Genomic DNA, 14938 nt, shown 5'->3' on the forward strand with positions numbered 1-14938 from the left:
GGTGTCCAGTCCCTCGGCGGTGTGTTTTGGGGTATTTGGGAAATGCAAGGACAGGGGTGTCCAGTCCCTCGGCGGTGTGTTTTGGGGTATTTGGGAAATGCAAGGACAGGGGTGTCCAGTCCCTCGGCGGTGTGTTTTGGGGTATTTGGGAAATGCAAGGACAGGGGTGTCCAGTCCCTCGGCGGTGTGTTTTGGGGTATTTGGGAAATGCAAGGACAGGGGTGTCCGGTCCCTCGGCGGTGTGTTTTGGGGTATTTGGGAAATGCAAGGACAGGGGTGTCCAGTCCCTCGGCGGTGTGTTTTGGGGTATTTGGGAAATGCAAGGACAGGGGTGTCCAGTCCCTCGGCGGTGTGTTTTGGGGTATCTGGGAAATGCAAGGACAGGGGTGTCCAGTCCCTCGGCGGTGTGTTTTGGGGTATTTGGGAAATGCAAGGACAGGGGTGTCCAGTCCCTCGGCGGTGTGTTTTGGGGTATCTGGGAAATGCAAGGACAGGGGTGTCCAGTCCCTCGGCGGTGTGTTTTGGGGTATTTGGGAAATGCAAGGACAGGGGTGTCCAGTCCCTCGGCGGTGTGTTTTGGGGTATCTGGGAAATGCAAGGACAGGGGTGTCCAGTCCCTCGGCGGTGTGTTTTGGGGTATTTGGGAAATGCAAGGACAGGGGTGTCCAGTCCCTCGGCGGTGTGTTTTGGGGTATTTGGGAAATGCAAGGACAGGGGTGTCCAGTCCCTCGGCGGTGTGTTTTGGGGTATTTGGGAAATGCAAGGACAGGGGTGTCCAGTCCCTCGGCGGTGTGTTTTGGGGTATTTGGGAAATGCAAGGACAGGGGTGTCCAGTCCCTCGGCGGTGTGTTTTGGGGTATTTGGGAAATGCAAGGACAGGGGTGTCCAGTCCCTCGGCGGTGTGTTTTGGGGTATTTCCCCCCTCCGCCGCGGGGCGGGGCGGGGCGGGGCGGGGCGGCGCGCGCACAGGTGCGGCGGCTCGCGCCGGGCCCCGCCCTTGCCCCGGGCACCACCTGGGGGCGGGGTCACGCGCCGGCGGATGGATACATCACTCGCCGTTGCGGATGACCCCTTATGGCCGGGCACGGCTCCGTGTCCTTCTAACGCCTGGACGGCGTTTTTTCTCTCTGTGGCAAGCGCCGCGTAGGGGCGGCATCGCGGCGCGGCCTTAGGGACCCGGCGGACTATTTCTCACGGCCGGAATAAGGGACGGTCGTGGCCAGGGTGGGCGTGTGCGCGCGCGCCATCCCGGTGGCAGGAGGGGAGGGAGGCGGAGGCGTCCGCGTCCGCAAATAGTTCCGGTTAAGGAAGTCGGCGCTCGCGGCCGCCGGTTCCCGTGGCCGCGCCAGGGCAGGAGCGTTCCCGGCCCCGCTCCAGCCCCGCCATGGCCACCCGCTCCTGCCGGGAGAAGGCGCAGAAGCAGAACGAGCAGCACCAGGCCATCCTGGCCAAGCTGCTGCGGGAGGAGGACAACAAGTACTGCGCGGACTGCGAGGCCAAGGGTACGCGGGGCGGGGGGCGCGGGGGCCCGGCCCGGGCGCGGCGCTGCCCCGGCGGGTCCCGGCTCGGGGCGGCTGCGGGGCCCGGCTCGGGGCCGCGCCACGTCCGCAGGGGCGGCGGGACCGGCGGGCGGCTCCTCCCGACGGCGGGCCCGGGGGCGGCAGCGGGGTCGGGCTCGGGGGCAGCGCCGGGGCGGGCAGGCGGACAGACAGCCTGACCTTTCCGTGTGAGCCGCGTTCCGCTCTTCCATGGCTGGGCTGCAGCCGCCTTGTCCTCCAGCGAGGAGCCCCCAGCCGGGCTTTATGCAATGACTGGCCCAGCCCTTTCCTGAAGTTTCACGGCCGCGTCCGCTTCCTGCGCTGCCAGGTATCGATTTGGAGCGGGCTGTGGCCTTCGGGAAGGGACTGGCCGATGCCAGGGGTAGATGCCAGATGAGTTGAATGTCGAGTGTCCAAAACAATATACCCTGCTTTGCTGACTCAGTCAGAATGCCAGGCTCTGTGAATCTGGATGTCCGAGTCTGGTTAAATGTGTCACAGATGTGGCTTTGGCGATGAATGGAATTTTAAAGATTGTATCACTGACAAACCTTACAGTGCTTTAGTCTATTTTTTTTCCCTGCACAAAAGTAGATATATATATTTGCATTTGTATTTACCTTGGATTCTGTCGCTTTCAAATGGAAAATTGTAGCACATCCCTCTTTCATCTAGAGTCAGTTTATTAAGATCTTTAGGTAAGGTGGCTGCACAGTAAGTTATTAAGTCTAATGTTTCCTGAATAACAATTGGGAGTTCACACTGTATGATTAATGCCAGAGCTGCCTTGTTCAGTCCTTCTGCACATAAAGTGGAGGTGAAGTGTGAGTGAGCTTCGTTTGAGCAACCAGAAATGGCGCTGTGTTTGTAAATTCTCTTCCCATCTGTGTGTGCTACTATTTTTCACTGTGCACACAAGTCATGCCATGCACAATCAGAGAGAAGACTCTATTGTCCTAATATAAACTCTTAGAAGTACATGATATGGATTACACCAAAGAAAGTGGGTCTTTATATTTTGCAAATAACTCTGCCTAACCATTTCCTAACACAGCTCCTCTTGCCCCCTGACAGCTGGTTACCATGTACATGACTCTTTTTAACCAGTGACTTTCTGGAAAAAGCACATTTGTATGTTTTATGTATTATTGGCACTTTGTATTTCCATGCTGAATGCTGCTTGGTGTTGCTTGCTGATACATATATAAGTTGTTCTGTAGCATTGGCCTGAGGGCTGTGTTGCCCAAGATTGGAGTCCAGAATTCTCCAATTCCAAATTTTCTCTTTCTGACTCTCGCTCAGTCAAAATGTTTGTACGTCTCCATAGCCCTTTCAGTTCAGCAGTGCTGACACTTTCAGCTTCCTTTTCCTTATATATGTGTTAATTAGTGGTTTTATTCACTATTCTTTTCTTTGGTGCTTTCTTTCACAAGATCAAGCTTTGGTGTATCTTAAATTTGGTTTGTTTTTTTTTTTTCCTGTTCAGGTTCTGGAGGACCTACCAATATCTTGACCAGGCTGTCTTCCACTAGTACATATTCATTCAGTTTTCAAATTTTTAGTAGACTCTTTTACTTAGGTACCTAATAAAATCTGATGGCACTTCTGAAAGCTTCTTGCTTTTCTCTTTTGCTGTCTCTGTATGCCAGAAGCAAGGCTTGCTTTCACCCTGTCCCCAAGAAAGCTGGCATGAAAATACTGGGTGATGCAATGTGAGGGACTTGTGGTTTGGTGGTTTCTTTTTTGTGTATTCTATTCTTCCCTTCAAGTTTAATTTGCATTTGCTTCATCCCGTTGTATTTTAACAGCCTGTTTTTATTTTAACTCTTGTATCATATTAGCTTTGTAGTGCTATCTGACTTTCCCTGTACTGTGTATGTTTGGGGTTTTTTTATAGTTGGAAGGAAGAGTGTGGAATGATAAACTTGCTTTAGTTGCAGCTCTTCTAAAGGCACTTGACTGAGATGTGCCCATATATACATAGTTTGTGGAGATGTCTTACTTGAAGTTTAGTAAGTTTCCTTCTGGGAAAGAGGATTGTGTGAACAATGTTGAGATGCTTCCATTATACTCTGAAGTCTAGATTTCTGTATACTTCCAGGAGACAGCTCGGAAAAAAGGAAGCATTATCAGTTGTTAAGCTGAAAATCAAGCTTGTCATGAGCATGCCACTGCGGAACTCTTGCTTAAAGGCTGCAGCCAGCTGTTTTTTTGTAATGTGTTTCATGTTTAATCCATGGTGCTTGAGTGCTCATGACTTGCTGCTGTCTGGCAAAGCTGTAGTTTTGCTAGTCCTGGAATGCAGAGCTGTCTGAGGCAGCAGCTATTAACGTGGCTCTGTTAGCTAACCAGAGCCTGCCAGCTGTCTGGCATTCCCCAGCCTGTGAGGTTCCCTTCACCTCTTGCAACACTAACAGCATCCCTTTCATCTCTAGTCGTGTTTATTAGTCTGGAGTTCCCTACGGTCAGTTTCACTGGAGGGCCTCTTCATCCTGGATTCTGCAGAAATTAACATGAAGCTATTTTTCATTAACATGACAAAAATTTAAGGACTTCTCTTGTGTCAGTCCTAGTTCATCATGTCTTTAGTTTTCCTAATGTAATGTATTCTTTCTTTCTTTGCAGTGTTGTCCACTTTAGTTTCTGTTACTTTCCTCTCTTGTGTGAGCTTTGCTCCTTTGCCTGTCCTTCTTTCTGCTGCTCAGTAGGACCCTCCAATTTCTGTGTTTTGTTTCTTTTTCTGTTCACCTAATTGTGGGGTCATGTCTTCATGATTAACTCTAGTTGTTTTAGCTGAGTTGCAGTTGTCTTGGATCTTATTCTGGCAGTACTTAAAAACATTGTTTTCAATATGTTCTTTCAGATAGCTGTCAGTTCAGCATGGGCACTTAACTGAAACTAATTCCTTTCTCTTACCCTAGGTATTACAGTATCTCTTAAATCTGAAGTATTACATTTTCCCTGGGCTTCTTTTCAGATACGACCACATCCAAAGGTTGTGGAAATCTTGCAGATTGTACTTGTATATCTAACTGCTATTCTTTGAGGCTCTGGGAATTCTTAAGCGGCTAGACATAATTTAAAATCTTACGAATATCCTTTTGACCCTAAAAATGTAATGTGGTTCTGTTAGCATATTTACCACTCATTGCTTTCATTGCATCTACTGGAATGCTGCTGGAGAACTCTTCCTTCATACCAATAAGGCTTTTCTGCTGGCTTTTACTTCTTGCATCAGAAAGGTGATAGAGGATCTCACTACCATCCTGTCACTCCTGAGTTACTGAGTTAGCTTCCCTTGCCCATGTATAGGACTGCCATATGCATTGCCTGCAAAGAAGTTTGAAGCATGCGTCTTTCCAGTATTTATTGCATGCTTGCTCTGTGTATGAATTAGAAAAGCTATTTCTTGGTCATCCTCAAAATAATCTTTCTGTCATTAGCAGTGGTCTTGTGTGAAGAATAAATCTATCCTTTGATTTGTGGTCTGCTTCTTCAAGTGTGAGGTATGCAGATACATTGGATGGCTTTGTAAGGTGAAGAATACAGCTGAGGGCACATCTGCCAGAGTAGCATTAAGTAGTAGTTAGGATTTGCTGACCCTAGCAACAGTTTCTGGAAGTGATTTTTATTCTGTATTTGCCTTTTGCCTGTTTAAATAGCTGCTATGAATTTGACTGTTGCTGCTAAAATGTGTTGGAAACTACCTGTTGTAGGGCCATACGGTAGTTACCATATGTCACCTTCAAATTGTAAGTCTTGCAGATGTCAGAAAGGCTAGATGATACTTCTGTGGGGAAGAAACCTGAAAATTAAAGGTTCTGGAACTGTCTTTGCAATCACTGAGACTTGAAATAGTGAGGAGCCTGGGATGACATTTGACAAGGCAGTTCTTGTCTGTGTACTGTCTGTTCGTTACATCCCTATCTGAACTGCTGTCTGCATAAGGCAATAGATGTCTTCCCAGTGTTACATTACTGGGAAGAAGTTACACTACTGTTTCTGATACTTGTAGGAAATAGTAGGGTGTGTTGACAGTAGCTTGAGTCACCCTGAAGTTTTGAAAGAGGCAACTGAAATTCCTTTGTGATCCTTTTGTTTGTATAACTAAATAAAGCTGGCAGGAATTGGAAGGATGTAGGAGAAGCTGTATCAGGTATGTAGACTATGCTGAAAGCTATTGTAAAGCATTTGAATTTTTCTTACTTTTCATTGTAGAGGGAAGGTAATGCATTTTTAAATTGCTGTTTCAATCCTGATATTTGAATCCCTTAAGCAATAACATCTCTTAGAAATCTGTCAAATGAAGCCAAAAAAAACCCCAAAACCTCAAACTCTTAACATCAGTCAGGGACCCTTTGACTATAGGGGCTATAATTTGCTATTTCTGTGTAGTTAATACCTGCTTACAACATGCTAGAAGTCTCCTAGACTTGTGTTCTTACTGCTTGACAGTAAGGCTGGTGTTGTTAGGATGCTGAAATGAAATACTGAATCAAGTACTTATAAGCTGAGGTGTGTGATGAAGCACAAAAGGAGATTAGTTTCAAACATCATTAGGAACAGTAATCAGTCTTATGCTCCCCATTTACAGAGGCAGTCACACTAGACCAAGTTTGATGGCCTTCAGTTTACAGACTTACTTGCTTAGATGGACAGTTCTTCAATTCTGTTGAATATCTTGTCCCCTTCTAAGAATAAAAAAACAATGCAACTGTTCTCTTTAAGCTGAGAGCTGTCTGAGCTGCTGCCTGAAACAGAACATATCTTTTCTGTCTGTTATGCTTGTATTTGGATGCGGTCTTTAATACCAATGGATTGACTACTGAAGTCTGTAAATTCATCTCCCTGTCAAGAAATCAATTACTTGAGCTGTCAACTGCTTTAGATTTTTTTAAACTAATCAAGTTAAAATAACATAATTGGAAACTTTCAGACCTTAGTGTAAACAATTGTAGATGTTTTGGAAACTTCAGAAAAGTTCTGGATCAGAGGAAGTGTTCTGGGTTTCTTGGGTTTTTTTGGTTTTTTGGGTTTTTTTAATGTTTACTTACTTCATGCTTGTAGTGCTTGAAGCCTTTTTAAATGATCTGTTACCAAAATCGTAGCACATTGACACTGTTGTTTGTTCAACCAGATTAAAATTGGTTTACTTTGGTTAGAATGTTAATGAAAATACTTTTCAGTATTTATAGTTGTAATGTACAGTCGTTAAATATCTGTATGTGACTGAAGACTTGGCCTTCTGTCTTAAGAGTAGCAGGTACAGGCACTTGGGAGTGTGGAGAGAGACTCAGCAGGAAAGATTGTGGTACTAATGTTTGTGTAGCTAGAACTTAAAGTTAACTCCCCTAACAACTGACCAATCCCAAGCATGGTGTCTCTTAGCAGTGGGGGAGAAAATAAATACATTTAAGGGAGCAAACTAGCTATGGAAAGAAATCTGGAATATCCCAGAAATATTTACAGCTGTTCAGACTCCTTTCAGTAGGCATTCAAGTCTTGCATATGATCTCTTCTATGGCTAGGAGACCAACTTAAATATTTGTGTATGCTTGTCACTTTTTGTGAAGCTGCTTTGCTGCTTATTTGTTTGATGTCTGGTATTTTTAACTGTCTTAATCTTGCCTGTATACTTTAATGGATAGTATACTTATTTCTCAAGCAGATGGATAACTCTTACAGCTCACTGCCCTCAGTCTGTGCAAGGCATCAGCTGTTGCTTCATTGTCAGTGTAAGAAAGCTTTGTGACAGCTCATTGACAGAGCTCACACTAGGGCAAGGTGCTGGCTGCTGTACTTCCTCAGGTGAAAATCCTGTCTTCCTCCTCAGGTGGAGAAACCCCTGGGAGTACACTAGGGGGAGCAGAACACAGTTGGACTATGCTGGAGGTCATTTTCACATGTCATCTCCACTGCAGCTTCTAGCCCTATATTGAAGTTCAAACACAAAGTACTACCTTACTAGCTAGATTGTGCTGTATGGCTGTTCTGTACCAGTTGCTGCAAATAGCAGATGTTACTGCAGGTCACTCAGATCAAGAAATTGCTGGTGTTTCTTTGTGTGTTTCTCTTGCAGGGTTCACATTATTTCTGCAAGATAAGCTTGGGAAAGATCATGTGAGTGTAACAGACTGGAACATGAATTGACAGATACAACTGGAGGCCTCTGGCTCTCCAGTGAGGAGCCATTATTCCTTATCCTTCCATAAGGAATATTGAAGGCAAAGCATTTTGATTCAGGGTTGTTTTTACTAAAGCTTAGCAAATGAAATTATATATCTTGAACTCTAATAATAGTAAGGAACTATATCACTAGAAGTCCTAGTGATAATCTGGTACTTAGCTGGTAGTTTTGTGGCCTTTTTGTCAAAGACAGTGCCTTCAGAGACTCTTAGGGACCAGAAACTCACTTTACTCTCTCTTGGGGCTATATAGCCAGGATTTTTTTCCTGATTTCCTGATACTAAATTACCTCAATGCTCTCCTTCTGTGTGCTCTTAACCTGTTGCTGACACTGGTTGGATGAGACTGAAACTTAGGAATTTTTTGCTGTTGCAGCCCTGAGAAGGATAATTGTCTTCTCCAAGAAAAGAGCCCTTAAGACACCTCATTTAGTGGGAACAAAGTGTGGCAGCCTTAGCTTAGGACTTCTGAATGGGGTGTTGCAGTGTTGGGTGACACTAGCAGCCCATGTAAGGAAGGGTCTTGTTTCTGTCTCCTGACACTTACGGTGCAGAAAAATATTTTCAAATAAGTCACAGGAAATATGTTTAGCTTCTAATAGAACTGGATTATTTGCAAAGTTGAAGGACTTTTTCCTGAAGTGGATGCAATCTCTATTCTTCAGGACTTAAATTAACTTGACTGTGTGAAACCCAAAGCAGCAGGATTTAACTTTGAACTTAGCATTGCTTTGACAATAGGCCAGACTAGGTAACCTCCAGAGATCCCTTTCAACCTAATTATTTCTGTGACTACTAATAGAAATATTTGTGGGACTTCTTATTTTTATTGTTTTATTGTGTTGCAAATCTTTAGATTCTCTGAGATGTATTATACAGATGCAGAAATCCTTATGGGCTTAGTTTGCTACCTGATGTTCAGAAGTTACTGGCAGTCTAAGCTTTTCTGTTGTGTGGACCATAAAGATGGCACAGTTCCTGAAAAGTGATTATTGCTATTGATGAGACCATGCTCTTGCCTTTTTAAAGTGCAAAACACCCCAGTTCTTTTGTTCAGGGCTCCAGGTGTGTGTCTTCAAGTTGTCCTGAAGCTGCAGTTCTGCCACCCTTCAGTGATGAGAAAAAGCTGCTGCTGCAGGATGCTCTTTGTACCACTTGGTCTTTGCTTTGTTCCTGAATTTCCTTTTGCAGAATGGAACGATGCTGTCTTCCATCTTTGGTCTGAATGCTATAAAGAAGAGTGAGTAACTGTGCTGCAGCCTGTATCATGTCCTTGTATATGATACAGAGGAAGCAATTAGACATATCTATGTGATAAGCACACTTTTAGGGGAGGTACCCGTTCCTGGAAAGGTGACTCCCTCTTTAATGCATGCATCCTATAGGATTTAAGAGAGTTAATTATCGGACATTACTCAGGCAGTAGTAGTAGTCAGCAGTTGATTCAGCTCAGGTGTCACATTGCCTTAGACTGGGTCCATAAGGTTCATTTGAGCATGATTCAGCTTTACTTTAAGAACTCTGGTGTTTTACAGTGTCTCTTGTGGCCACAACTAAATTCTCCTAGACATGTTTTTCCCTTGTGAACAGGTAAAGTTGTTCAGTGATACCTTATTTTCATGTTGAGGTGATTCTTTAAAGTTAGGCTGATGAACCCATGACTAATTAAATCCATCTTCACTGTATTGTCAGCAAGTTGTTTGCAGATATTATGGCAGAGTAAAATGAGTTAGGACTGAGCTGTGATTTTTTTTATTGGCATTGCTAAGTGGGATAGCTCACAGCTGGAGGACTGTAATGGGTAAGTACAGATGCTTAGGAAGGGCAGGCTGGGATGGTGGTAAAGGGGAGTTGCCGTTTGCTGTGAGAGCAGTGGGGCTGCCTGCAGCTTTACCTGGAGATGGGTGGGCCAGTTGAGGGTTTATGGGTCAGGAGTAGTAATGAGGATTTCCTCAGACAGCGCAAGCCTAATGTTCACAGGCTTTCTTGCTTATAGGGTACTTGTACCATCCTTATTTTTTCCTGGGGGAAAAGCACAGCAGGGAATAAGTAATTAAGGAAGCTTCTGGCATGCATTGATGCCCATATCTCAATACAAGTGGTTGAGGACCTGTTTCTTGCAAACAAGCAATGACAGGTTGAGGAAGTAAACGTAAGGAGTATTCTTCGCTGCAGTGGTCATGAGGTAGAAAAGTTCAGAATCTGAATTGCAGACAGACAAGCAAAGAGTAGGATTACAGCCATAATCTTCAGAAAGGAAGATTCTCTTCTGTTCAAGGATCTTCTTGGAAGAATCATTGGGAAGATGGTTCTGAGCAGAGAGAGCCAGGAAAGGTGGTTGACTACTTCTCTAAGCTCTGGTGTGGCATATTGCAATGAATAGGAAATGGTACAAAGGTACCAGGGGTCCTGCTTGAATGAATTGAGGAGCTTCTGAAAAAGCTCAGACACAAAAAGGAAGCATATAACCAGGTGGAAGCAGAAACGTGTTGGCCCAGGGAGTGCCTGGAGACATCATCCAAGCATGCAAATGTGTCCAGGTCAGAAAGCCAATGTCCATGTGGAGTTTAATCTTACAAGGTTCATGTGAATGGCAACAAGGGAGGTATTTACAAATAATTGGCAGAAAAAAGAATGGAGAAAATGTAGGCCTGCTGCTGAATGGGGAAGGGAACTGCTCATAAGGGATGTGGAAACAACTGAGGCATTCAATGTCTTCTTCACTTTGTTCTTTACTAGTTAGACTTGTTTTCAGTGATTCTAGGCAAGGAAAGTGTACTTTCAGTAGAGAAGGATCAGGTTTGGGATCATTTGTAGAAACTGGATGTACACAAGTCTGTGGGCTCTGACACGACACAGCCAGGAGTGAGACGGGGTAGCTAAGGTAATTTTGTGGTGACTCTCATTAACTAAGGTCATGGTGACTGTGGGGGTGGGTTTTGGGAGCTGAACTCAAGCAAATCTCTGAAGAGGGCAAGAAGGAACATCTAGCCAGTCAGCTTTGCCTATGTTCATGGAAAAGTGACAAGACATCCTGAAAACACATGAAGTAAAATGATGGGCAGTAGTTGCTATGGATTAATCAAAGGGCTGTAATGTGTGACCGACCTGATAACAGCCTTCCACACTGAACCAAGCAAGATGACTGGCTACTTGGATGAGAATGATGGGTGTTTTCTTACCTTGACCTTTCATGAGGCTTTGGAAACGGTCTTGTAACTTCTTTGGTAAGTTGATGAAATGCTTTCTGGATAAAGACACAGTGAGGTGGATTGCAAATAGCTTAGAGGCTGAAATGCCAGGCTCAGGGTGGTGATCAACATCCTAAAGCTGAGTGGGAGGCCAGTCCCTTTTGGTGTAGCTCAGGGATTGTTATTGAGGTCAGCACTGTTTAACATCTTCGTTAATAACCTGTGTGACCGGATAGACCCCTCCCTTGGCAAACATGATGGGATACAAAACTGGGAGGAGTGGTTGATAAACCAGATGGATGTGCTGCTACTCAGGAGCAGGCAAGTGAACAACTGGAAGAAATAAGCCAACAGGATTGTTACAAAGTTCAACAAAGGGAAATGCAAAAGCTCTGTACCTAGGGAGGGGTGTTGGTAGTGCAGAAGAGATGCTGTGGATCAAAAATTGGTCATGAATCAGTAATGCACCCTTGCCGCAAAGAAGGCAAACAACATCTTGCACTGAATTTCCAGAAGAGAGTGGTCAGTGCGTGGGTCTAGGAGATCCTTTCCTCAGCAGTGGTGAGACTGCATCTGTAGTGCTGTGCTGTTCTGGGCTCCACAAAGAAACAGGGACAGACTGGAGCAAACCTAGCAGAGTGGCATGAAGGGGAAGGTGAGTGTGCCTTACAGTCAAGTAGAGGCTGAGAGCACTGAGAATGTTTAACCTGGAGGAGAGAAGACTGCTGGGGGGTTCTTATGTATGTGTATAATAAATACCTGGTGACAGAAAGTAAAGGTGATGGAGGCAGACTTGTCTGTGATATCTAGTGATAGGACCAATAGGCAATGAATGCAAATTAAAGCACAGAATAGCCCACGGAAAGATAAGGTTTTTTGTTGTTGTTTTGGGGTGTTTTGTTGTTGTTGTTTTGGTGGGTTTTTGTTTTATTTGGGTGTTTTGTTTTGGTTTTTTCTATTTATGTTTGTCTTTTTTTTCCCCTCTGGGAAAGGCTGAATAGGATCAGATTACCTGGAGAGGCAGTGGAGCTTGCAACATGGAAGTCCCAAAAATCTGGCTGGGAACAGACTGCTGTGTTTCCTGTGCTCTGAGCACCAGGGCTTGGACTAGCTGATCTTTCAGGGTCCTTTCCAGTCTCTGCTACTTCAGATCCCTTTCAGTTGTTGTATCACTTAACAAGCTGATATGGAGTCCCACTGCAGATACCATGTAATTTATTTCCTCTTTCTCCCCAGTGTGCAAGTATCAGTCTAGGTCAACTCAAAGTAAATTCTTTGTTTAAAGTTGAAGTCCTTTATGAGAAAGTGATTAAATAGTACTAAATACAGACTGCAGTAGAGCTTTGAGTTTTCAATACAGAAATCTTGCTGTTGTTTGTGCATCCAGATACAAAAAGGTTCAAATCTAGCCACTTAAAGCAACTGGGAATTGAGATGCTATGGTAAAAGGGTTACTCATCTACTGTGTTTGACTGAAATGTTTTAAGTCTAGCTAGGATAATACCTTCACAACTTTAACTGCTCTGTGGAGCTGGTAGGAAGTTACTTAGAGCTAGTGTTCCTTGTGTCAGAAACTTCTCTGGATCTTAAAATTACTGGTTTGAACTCCATGTTATGACTAGCAACAATTTCCTCTGGAAGATTGAGGCAAAAAAAATTCTACAGATCTACAAATGGTACTATGGATTCCTGTTTTTCTTCCATTCTGGCCTCTTATTTGATTGTTTGCTGAGAGCTTGAGCAATATTAGTTCTCTTAACATTTTTCTCTTGAATGGCTTCACAAAAATCCATTCAAACAAAACTGCTTTATTGTCTTAGTGATAACGTGGCAAATTTAAAATTTGAATGGATACCTATTTATATTCATCTTTGTTTACAGTAGACTCCAGTTATATGATATACTGCTAGCTTCTGCTTATCTTCCACTGTCTTGATCACTTGTTGCTTTCCATTACATGATAAACTTGTATGTCTGAGTGCATGTTCCCAAGGAGCTCCTGCCCAGTACTATGAAACAACCCAATCAAGAGAACCTGAGTTCCCGCCTTGTTTCCTGCTTATCCAAAATACTGATGAGATTTGTCTTCCTCTGACCAGAGAAGACAGATGCTTTTCTGCTCTGAGGTAATGATCTGAAAAGGAGGAACAACTTGGAGGAACAGAGAACATTATTGTGCTGCAAGTCTGTGGTAGATGTGGATATAGGGAGTGCTGATGTTATGGAGTTTGGGACAAGTTTTGTGGGGGAAGCTGATCTGTGTGGTTTTTGTATTCTGCCTGTCTCTGTAGTCTTAAACTGTGAACTTCCCCTTTCCTCCCTTCAGGAAAGGTGTTTGTTTCTAGTAGATGATGGAGGAAAAAGAGGTAGAGACTGAAGCTCAGTGCCTGCCACAGTGGAGCTGTGGACAGCCATGTGTGATAGTTGGAGGCAATGTTGCCAAGCAACTGACTTTGCAGGTGTGATTTGGTACAGGAGCAGTTCTTTCTCTAAAAGCTGCGTAAGGCTATGATTTTGTGTTTAAAAAAGAAGAAAAAAATGGAGTAGGTAACATTCTCTCTTGCATGGATGAGAAAAGGAATGTAATATTCCACATTCAGCTACTGATTGCTATAGAAGAATCTAATGCATTTTTACTGAAGTCTTTGAATGGAAATGAATAAAGCTTCATAAATAAAGGACTTCATTGGTAGGATTAAAGGCAATAGTAGTCCTATAAGAAGTTGTCCAAAAGACAATGGAAGTGATTCATCATGTAACCTGGTATTTCTGAATGCCACTGAACTTGCAGGTGAATTCAAAACATGGCAGTAAGGGACAATCAGGAATGAACGATCATTTGAAATAAGCTCCTGACAATGTGTGCTGAAGTCATTTGGGTTTAAATTTGTCATTCATAACAATTCATAGAAGCAACCAATGTATTGATAAGTAATGATGCTTTTATAGTATAGGGACTGATTATCCCATTAAGGTGTATATGTATGAGGTATTTGTTCAGTTGCCTGTAGAATGACAGAAATATCCCTTTAAACATGGCAAATGCCACACTTTGTGCACTCTAGACCTTCAGAGGAAGTGTGCTTGGGTGAAACCAAAGGGGTATGTCAGTAAGACACTGAGTGCAGGCTTTTTGGTCTTTGTTCTCATTGCCCAGTGATACCTGGGTTATCCTCAATGTTAAATGCATTGAGCTGCTGTACTGGTGTTGTCTGAGGGGGGGACTTTTCCATAGCAGCACTCATGGTGCTGTGCCTTGCAGCTCTAGAGGGGTGTTGATGACATACCAGTGTTTCAGCTGGTGCTGAGCAGTGCAAGTGCAGCATCCAGGCTGTCTCTTCAGCCTTCCCCCAAAGACCACTGGGCTTGAGGTGGGTGAAAGTTTGTGAGGGGACGTAACCAGGACAGCTGACCCAAACAAACCTAAGGAATAGGCTGTAACAATTGACAAAGTAAAGCTAAGAGGAAGCAGGGGAATGGGGAGGTTTTGTTATTAGGGTGTTTGTCTACCAGAGAAACCGTGTGCTGAGACCTCACTTCCTAGGAAGTGGAGATCACCTGGTGATAGGAGAATAAATATTTTTCTTCTTATTTCTGCACATGGTCTTTGCTTTTCTTTATTAAACTGCCTTTATCTTGACCCATGGGGGTTTTTATCTTATTTTCTCCTCTTTGGTGGGTGCACAGTGATGAGACAAGATTTATCCACCACAGCTGCTGAGGGTTTCTTGTGTGTTCTAATACAAAGTAACTGTCATTCTCATTAACTAAGACTGTGAAGCCTTGGTTCCATTTTCTAGGCGTTCTGCAGCATAGAGCAAGCAACTTCTGAAAGAAGTGATGCTAAATACCCCTTGACACTTGTCTTTTTCACTGCGATTTCTGTGGAGCTTGGGTGTTCATGGAGTCCTTGCTTTAAAAAGGTTATTCCAAAAATGTATTTATGGAATGAAAGGATTCTGTCAAGTGTTTGGTCTTAAGTGAGAATTTGAAAAATACAACAGATCCAAGATCTCATGCCTGA

At 43.9% G+C, this 14938-nt stretch overlaps 1 protein-coding gene across 4 annotated transcripts in view; it reads left to right on the forward strand.

Moving 5' to 3' along the window:
- Nucleotides 1-1289: 1289 nt before the first annotated feature.
- SMAP1 (small ArfGAP 1) overlaps nucleotides 1290-14938 on the forward strand; it is a 91866-nt gene continuing 78217 nt past the window's right edge. For all 4 annotated transcript variants that reach the window (XM_068183770.1, XM_068183771.1, XM_068183772.1 and 1 more), the window contains exon 1: nucleotides 1290-1502. In XM_068183770.1, coding sequence (XP_068039871.1) covers nucleotides 1385-1502 — 118 coding nt within the window. In that variant the 5' untranslated portion in view covers nucleotides 1290-1384. The remainder of the gene's footprint in view (nucleotides 1503-14938) is intronic.

This window comes from Anomalospiza imberbis, chromosome 3, assembly GCF_031753505.1.
Source record: "Anomalospiza imberbis isolate Cuckoo-Finch-1a 21T00152 chromosome 3, ASM3175350v1, whole genome shotgun sequence".
In the NCBI taxonomy this organism is placed as follows: Eukaryota; Metazoa; Chordata; class Aves; order Passeriformes; family Viduidae; genus Anomalospiza; species Anomalospiza imberbis.